The sequence below is a fragment of the Brienomyrus brachyistius genome, chromosome 18, assembly GCF_023856365.1.
Source record: "Brienomyrus brachyistius isolate T26 chromosome 18, BBRACH_0.4, whole genome shotgun sequence".
Classification (NCBI taxonomy): domain Eukaryota; kingdom Metazoa; phylum Chordata; class Actinopteri; order Osteoglossiformes; family Mormyridae; genus Brienomyrus; species Brienomyrus brachyistius.
Genome location: NC_064550.1, coordinates 21,976,259 through 21,985,324, shown reverse-complemented (window position 1 = coordinate 21,985,324; position 9,066 = coordinate 21,976,259). Strand labels below are relative to the sequence as shown.

The 9,066-nt window shown below is 45.0% G+C and overlaps 1 protein-coding gene across 1 annotated transcript in view; it reads right to left on the bottom strand.

The window, feature by feature from the left end:
* LOC125712530 (deoxynucleoside triphosphate triphosphohydrolase SAMHD1-like) overlaps window positions 1–8,990 on the bottom strand; it is a 39,767-nt gene extending 30,777 nt beyond the window's left edge. Inside the window, exons 1-6 of the mRNA XM_048982684.1 lie at window positions 8,740–8,990; window positions 2,820–2,934; window positions 886–919; window positions 637–797; window positions 280–395; window positions 39–109 (exon numbers count right to left, since the gene is read on the bottom strand). Of these exons, the coding sequence (XP_048838641.1) occupies window positions 39–109; window positions 280–395; window positions 637–797; window positions 886–912 (375 nt within the window). The 5' untranslated portion in view covers window positions 913–919; window positions 2,820–2,934; window positions 8,740–8,990. The remainder of the gene's footprint in view (window positions 1–38; window positions 110–279; window positions 396–636; window positions 798–885; window positions 920–2,819; window positions 2,935–8,739) is intronic.
* Window positions 8,991–9,066: the final 76 nt, after the last annotated feature.

Here is a 9,066-nt window from a genome sequence, read left to right as displayed (position 1 = left end):
ATGAAAGACCTAAAAATCATTTTAAAAAAACCCATTACCTTCCAGTTCGAGTCAGGGCGCGTTTTTGGGATAAAGGTTCCATCAAACATATGAGAGAAGGGGCCGTGTCCTAAACACAAGAAGAGTTCAGATTTTAATACCAGGGTGTTATTTAGACCTTAATGATCTTTCAGCAATACATTGTCCTAATTTACCCAGAAAGCAAAATAATGATAAAACAACTGTGAAAAGCCAGAGCAGCTGGAACGGACACTAACGCCTACAACATGCACAGCTTACCCAGGTCATGGCAAAGACCAGCGATCTGCACACACAGCTCGTCCCTGGGGCTGATGTGCAGCTCTGGTTGCTGTTTTCTCAGGGCCCGGACCAGCCGACCAGCCAGGTGTGCCACCCTGTCAGAGGAACCGGAAGCCAAGATATCACCTTCTGGGGCCCTGAGTATGCTTAGGTAAACATGCACCGACTAGGTTAGGGCTAACTTTACAAAGGAGAGAGCTTAATACTGAGGTAAATGCCAGAAAAAAACACATGAGGCCTTTTAAAGAACTTGGTGTGGCAGGTGAGATCGAAACAGAGGATGAAACGCAGAATTTCATACATTAGACACAAAACAATTAATGAACACAAACTTGCCCGATGGAGTGTTCAAAGCGGTTGTGGCTGGCTCCTGGGTACACAAAGTATGTGCCCCCCAGTTGCTTGAGGTTACGCAGCCTGTTAAACTGCGGGGTGTTTATGATGCGCACAAGCAGGGGGTGCAAACAAATGTGTCCATGGATGGAGTCATTGAACACCTGTGAAGAAGAAGAGATCCTCTGTGACCACACACAGAGGATTTTTCTATTTGACCGCACCCTTCAGTGAGCAAAAATCCAGCTTTACCTTAGAGCCTGGTGGTCTTATGTCCATCACAGTGCTAAGAGAGAAGAACACACACAGCAAGAATGAGTTAAGCCACCAGAACCACAGACTGGTATGACTGCATTTTTGATCTTGGCATCTTAATCACTCATCCAGCCTCCATCTCCTCTTTCTGGGCGTCTGTGAGGTACTGCAAGCAAACCCCAGTGATCTGCTTCTCTGAGAGAAGACAGTGATACAAGGCTCCACTCCTGCAGGTTCTTTGGCGCCCTTCGGTCCTGGCCCTGCTACCTCTTTGGCACTGACTAACCCCTGTCCCTGCAGATCCCTCAGCGCCCCTTGTACCCGGCCCCAACTATGCTGCCCCATTGGCTTCACCCACCGGGTCCTGTGGGCCCACAGAGTCCCAGGAAAGCTCATGTCCAGGGGTCCAGAGGTCCTTCTAGCCCAGCCCTGTTCCCTCCTGCCTCACTTCATTTTTTGCCCCGGTGCCCCCTGTCCTGCCTTTCCTTCTCGCTGGCTTGTGGTTCCTCTCTGGCTGCCTGTTCCTGACCTTGATGACCCTTCACTTGTCCACTTGTTTAAAGAAAAACATGAAATAATACCTTTTATGAAATTATTTTAATATAAAATGGCACATTATTGACATATGTAATCATTTATTTATAGATATTTTTATTTCATTTTGAGTATTATGGCGTTCCATACAAACATTTTAGGCAGTTTAGTTACCCTGAAATGTGCAAAAACCTCTTGATATCATCGTCTTTTAATGTTTGCCAGATGCTTATTTAAATAAACTGCAGGAAAGGGAGATCATACTATGTAAGTCTGAAACATCATTACCTCCATAGTTCAAACTATGTTTTCGGGAAACACCTATGTCATATTTGATAAGTTCAAGCTTTGCAAGTTGCTAACATAGTTCACACCCCAGCTGTTTAAAAACAAACAAACAAACAAATCTTTGGCATAAATGAATGAATGAATGAATGAATTAAATGATGGAAAAAAATAAATAGATACAATTCATTTAATCATTCATTTCCTTTAAAGATTAATTCATTCATTCATTTTCAGAAAACATTTATTTATTTCGTCAAATTTCATGATAATGAGGTGGGTGTCATGCCCGGCTCGTCCGCTCCTCGTGTGTGCCACGCCCCCTGATTACCCACGTGTGTTTCCCGAATTGTACCCAGCTGTTTCCGTTTGCTGTCATTCAGTCTGGTGTATTTAAGTCCTGGTCTCCCCTGTTTGCTTTGTCTGTCATTGATGTTAGTTGGCGTTACATGTCTCCTGCTCCCAGTTTGTATATTAAACCCTCGTTAATCCCCGACTTCCGCCTGCCTGCATCCTTCTTGCCCGTTCGCCTCGAACGATCGCCGCTCTGCCCGCGATCCCCGAGCGTTCCCGTGACAGTGGGCAGCTCTAAACTCTTTTTCTAAAAATCTATTGGTCAAAAATGTACTGTAAGGCCGATCAGACAAATCGAGTAGATAATATTGAGTCAAGTACAGTACATGTATTTCTAACACACACATTTTATCGTTATACACAATGACATAATAGCACTGAGCGGTTAGCTGCGGTACAGTAACAGCAGCTAGCAGCAAATTATAACGTGTCTCAGTCAGTTGCAAGCTTAAGAACACCAATGCTGGTCAGCAGCTATGCTCGAGGATAATTACACCCTCCCTAGAAGAATGACATACTCAGGACCAGCAGAAGCTAAAAGGACCCAAGGCATCTCAATTAGTACCAATCTACTAATGCCCCAGCGATTTGAACTACCAATGCTCAATAAAAGACCCCATAAAAGTGCTTATATTGCTGTCCAGAGTCCAGATCTCCTTGGGCCACTGCAGGGTTCAAGCAATATACTCAAAGTAATTGAAATATGAGTCAGCTTCAGTCTCTCAGCATGGAGGCACCAAATAAATATGCTTACTCACCTCAAAACCTGCTGGAGATGCAGACACTTGGATGGTTCCCTCCAGGCTTGGCTGCTCCAGGCCACAAAACCTGCTGTTCCAGCTGATCCGCCCCTCCTCCTCCTACAGCTTCATTCTGCAAGTTGAAGCGCTAGATTTTAGGTTAATGAATAACTCATGAAAACTAGGAGCTGCACCAGATATTCTTGTCGACTCTCCTCTAGCTCCACCTCCTTGTGGTGCAGAGCCAATGCAGGTTCAGAGGCGGTGCTGGGGGTTGGTGCATTCTGTTTTAGGATTTTTCAGGCAGGATTATTACCACCCCAGTCATAGTTGTTTTGTATCTGCTTTGCAAATTGGTCGGTTTTTTGGTTCGTGAATTGTATTTGGTTTTGGTCCCAGCACAGAAGTATTGACCTCTGCCTGTTCTTGAACTTTGGATTTGCATTACATTACCTGTTTGTTTGCCTGTTTTCACTGCTACCTGGTTATCGACCCTGTGCCTGTACATGGACCATAAATCTGGAGTTAAACTTGTGATTTCTATCTGTCAAGTCAGTACAGTAGCATGTTGTGTATCGCATATTTATTATTTACTTTTTATTCTTTTATGTCTTTTTATTCTTACTTTGTATAGCACAGCTGTTTGTTCTATAACCCCATGCATGCAGCCCCCATGCAACGGTGGCACAAGAATTTCACTGTGTCTTCCACATAAATGTGATAATAAAACATCAGACTGAAACCCACAATAAAATGCCATACAATGAAATGAAGCTGATATTAAAATATACAAAGGTACAGGCCTTGGCCTTTTCAACATTTAAGCCTCTTGTCCAATAGTGTCTGATCAAATTCTCCTGAAGCTGAAATGTGAGCAACCTGTGATGCGATTGGTTGAGTGTTAGGCTAACCAGTCAGACATCGCCCTGCATCACTGCTTCAACATTACGGACTGGATGATTTTCCGGATTGCTGCGGATAATAATGACGACTATACTGGCTACGTAATGGAATGCATACACAAATGTATCGATAACGTCGCCCTTCCTCCCAAGGTTTCTTCATTCTAGGGAGGTTTTCCTTGCCACTGTCACCTCTGGCTTGCTCACTGGGGGCTTTGGCCAGGGATAATGCAGATGTGTTGTGTAATTGCACTATACAAATAAAATTGAGTTAAACTGAAACTGAAACCTCACTACCCACTACACAAGACCCATTACAGTTCGCCAACAGGCCAGCAGATACACAGACGATGCAATAGCGCTCGCTTTGCACACTGCCCTCTCCCACTCGGACCAGACCAACATGTACGTGCGGATGCTGTTCATCGACTACAGTTTCACTTTCAACACCATAATTCCAGCCAGGCTTGTCATGAAGCTCTGTGATCTGCGCATCAGTGCCTCCCTGTGCAAATGGATCCTGGACAGGCAGAGCACAAGTGGTATCAGCAGTGTCACTTCCTCCACACTGACACTCAGCACTGGTGCCCCCCAGGGATGTGTGCTCGGCTCCCGACGGCACAGCCTGTTCACCCACGACTGTACGGCCATACACAGCTCCTTCACCATCATTGGCTGCATATCAGTTGAAGAGCCTGTCTGCAGTCCTGACATCATGGTGTCGGGACAACAACCTGCTGCTCAACGTCAGCAAGACCAAGGAGCTCATTGTGGACCACAGGAGACTGCAGGGAGGAGGGCGTGCCCATATGCACATCAAGGGAACAGAGGTGGAGAGAGTCAGCTGATTCAGATTCTTTGGGAAAAGCATCAGTGAGCATCTAAGCTGGTCACATGATGTAGGTATGGTTACAAATGCAGCAAGACGGCGGCTCTTCTTCCTATGGAGGCTGAGGAGGTTTGTCATGATGTTCAGAATACTCACTAACTTCTTCCGATGTTCCATCGAGAGTATTTTGTCTGGTCATATCATGACCTGGTATAGCAGCTGTAATGTTCTGGACGGCAAAGCTCTACAGAGGGTGGTCAGATCAGCACAACGCATCACCAAGTGTGAACTGCCAGCCATCCAGGACCTCTACAGACAGCGCTGCAGGAGGAAGACCCAGTGGATCCAATCTGATCCTAGCGATCTAGGACCACTACAGACAGTGCTGCAGGAGGAAGACACAGTGGATCCAATCTGATCCTAGCGATCTAGGACCTCTACAGACAGCGCTGCAGGAGGAAGACGCAGCGGATCCAATCTGATCCTAGAGATCTAGGACCACTATAGACAGCGCTGCAGGAGGAAGACGCAGTGGATCCAATCTGATCCTAGCGATCTAGGACCTCTACAGACAGCGCTACAGGAGGAAGACGCAGCGGATCCAATCTGATCCTTGCGATCTAGGACCTCTACAGACAGCGCTGCAGGAGGAAGACGCAGCGGATCCAATCTGATCCTTGCGATCTAGGACCTCTACAGACAGCGCTGCAGGAGGAAGACACAGTGGATCCAATCTGATCCTAGCCATCTAGGACCTCTACAGACAGTGCTGCAGGAGGAAGGCACAGTGGATCCTCTCTGATCCCAGCCATCCATGACCTCTACAGACAGTGCTGCAGGAGGAAGGCACAGTGGATCCTCTCTGATCCCAGCCATCCATGACCTCCACAGACAGTGCTGCAGGAGGAAGGCACAGTGGATCCTCTCTGATCCCAGCCATCCATGACCTCCACAGACAGTGCTGCAGGAGGAAGGCACAGTGGATCCTCTCTGATCCCATCCATCAAGGACCTCTAAAGACAGCACTTTGGGGGAAAGACATAGTGGATCCTCTCTGATCCCAGCCATCCATGACCTCCATAGGCAGCGCTGTAGGAGGAAGACACAGCGGATCCTCTCTGATCCCAGCCATCCATGATCTCTACAGACAGCGCTGTAGGAGGAAGACACAGTGGATCCTCTCTGATCCCAGCCATCCATGACCTCTATAGGCAGCGCTGTAGGAGGAAGACACAGCGGATCTTCTCTGATCCTAGCGATCTAGGACCACTACAGACAGTGCTGCAGGAGGAAGACACAGTGGATCCAATCTGATCCTAGCGATCTAGGACCTCTACAGACAGCGCTGCAGGAGGAAGACGCAGCGGATCCTCTCTGATCCTAGATTCTTCATGCTCCTGCTGTTGGGAAGGTGGTACAGGAGCATCCAGACCCGCAGGTTTAGGAACAGATTCAATCTCCAAGTCACCAGGCTAGTGAACTGCTGAAATACTGAACACTTTTTATAACCCCCCTTTGAACTCCTTCTACACTAACTTTAGATCTACAGTCAGTTTACAAACTACAGTCACTTTAAACGTCCCTTTTGTACATATGCAGGGATGTATATACACATGTACACACTACACTCTTCTGTACTAGAGTCTCTTTATAAGTACCTGCAAATGCTAAACCCTGTCTACTATGCATCTTGTTATTTTACTATGTATTACTTTCACTATTTTACTACTTTATTTTATTCTACTTAATTGAAGTTTCAGTGTTATATTAATATTAAATGTTATTTTAATGTGTATTTTAAACTTTGAGGGGGCTCCGAGTCCAAGGAATGTCATTACATATATGCATGTTCCATTATTATCTGTATATGGCAATAAGCATGAAACTTGAGTTAAATGTGCAACAAGCTAAGCCTGAAATCAACCTTCCCAGATGCACAGTATTACGTTAAGGCTGGTGGAGAACAAAGGAGTGAGGTCCACTGTTTGTCTGGTGGGTCGGCCCGGAGTCCATTTCGACATTGACTCCTCGACGAATTTGACTTGTTGCATCCAAATTTAATTTGGAAATAGTTCCTCCGAGAGCAACTTCTCCCAACCATCCAAGAGGTGGGTGGACAAACAAAAACCCATAAATTCTGACAAAGTCCAAGTATTAACTATGCGACAATGGGCTGCTATCAGTCAGGTTTTGGCCCAGTTGATTGACAGCATGCCAGGGAAAATTGCAGAAGACCAACACTGCAAATATTCACTCTTTGCATAAACTTAATGTAATTGTCAAAAAAAAACAATACGTGTGTCATTCTCAAAACTTTCGTAAAAATAAATAAACTTTCGTTTGTTTTCCTAAATGTGATTTGATACCGTAATGTTACGTGTATGCGTGCACCACACATTTAAAGCGAGGATGATTTGACCGTGTATCGGGAAAGTGCCTGGAATGAGATTAGATGCGGAGCGTCTCACGGTCATTGCGTGAAACTTGAGAGCCCTGCTTACTAGGGACGGGAAGTTCAATTCAATTTACAGAACCGATTCCATCGAACTGTTCGTTTAAATCGGTGGTTTTCACAGTCGGTCCTCGGACCCACTGCCCTGCTCGTTTTCCAGCTATCCCTGCCCCACACACAAGTCCCAGCTGTCATTCAGCTTCTGATTGACTAAACACACCTGATCCAGGTAATGAGCAGCGTGTAGAGCAGGGATAGCTGGAAAACAAGCAGGGCAGTGGGGCCCGAGGACAGAGTTTGAGAACCACTGGTTTAAATTAATTCAAAGAGTCGGTGGGTGGGAGGTTGGGGCAAGGAGTGATATGTATTGCGGCAACTTGCTCAATTACCGTATTGACTCGAATATAAGACACCCGCCCTGCCCCGCACCGAATATTATAAATCCCACAACCTTTGAGGGCATAGAATGCTGTCGATACAGCAGGCCCACATGAAATAGGTAAAAACGTATTGGGGAGAAAGGTTGAGCCATATTAATATATGGTATGACAGCTCTTACGAATGTTACTATGCTCATTAACAGCCGCTATCGGTTTAATACTATCAGCGGCACAGCCAGGTAAACCAGCAATTTACACAACGCGATACCGGCTAAACACACGTTTTTCCAGGGTCGCCGAATCTCACGCATCCGGCGTGACACTCACACTTTTTGACTCTCGCGCTCACGCAAGAAACGTGCAAGATTACGGTAAGTCAAAACTCTCCTATTTGGCCCCGTCTATTACCGTTTTCGGTCTAGACCCCAAATATGAGGCGACACCACTTTTCCCGAAGTATTTTATTTTGAGGGGAAAAAAGTTTTATATTCGGGTCAACACTATACTTTTAATAAAACTTTATATTTATTAAAATCTTATTTTCACTAAAATATTAGTCATCTCCGAGTCTTGTGGACGTAGGTTAGTCGCCTCAGGTCTAATTAAAATGAAAAACAATCACTTAAGCAGGCTTTAGCGTTTTAAGTTAAAGCGAATAGTCAGTCTCCAAAAGCCTGGTAAAATCTTGAGTACCTTAAGAAATTTCCAAATATATTGTCTAGAACGCTTAAAGGACAAAAAACAACCCCAAAGACACAACATACAGAACGCGGCAAACGCTGTATGTCCGCAAAAGCTATTGAGATCGGAACATTTACTAATCGGTTCTTTTAGATTTGAAAACCGGTTCGACCGATTCACTGAATCGATTCACACCTGTTCTAAAGGACGATTCGTTCACTAATTGCATGTTTCGGGTGAATCGTGAACCGCTCAGTTTTGAATCCCGTTTCGTCTTGTAGTTTCACATAGATACATACACACATATTTCATACATACACCCCAAACACACGATCAGGTGCCCCCAACAGAACTACCTGACCAGGACACTCGCCTAATTGGTAACCATTCAAAGCTTAATGGGGCAGATGTGTGGGTTTCTAGTAAGAGCGACTAGCCGTTGGTTTGGAGTAATGCATGGTAGCATATGGTGTAGCGCATAAGCTTGTGTGGAATATGCAGCTGATTGCATTATTATTTTATCAGTAATCAATTTTTATAACAATTCGAAATGTCCTTTTAATAGTATAAGACTTACTCGTCATAACTTATAATTTTGACTAGTTAACTAGTTAGTTATATAATAATTACTAATAAAAATTCAGTTACTATAACTAATAACTCATTTATTACTATTACTTTATAACTCACTTACCGTGACTTGGTGAAGCAAAAATAAAGACTTTCACTCTTAAATATCCAGTACTGATTTATTCTCTGTAATTGAAGGGCCGGGACCCCCTCCCCCGTTGTGGCACTGCGCCGTTTTCAGTAAGCTGGTTATGACACGTGGCGCGGTGAGGGAGGTGCCGGCCCAGGTGCCGCACGGAGGCAGTAACACAAGCAGCGATGACAGTCTGACTTCAGGTGTTCTGACTCAGAAGGGAGTGCAATATGATGGGAGAGGTGTGTGAAGGTGAATATGGTCTATATGTGAATATGACATTACCAAACACCAAAATAAAATGTAAAAAGTTTGCTT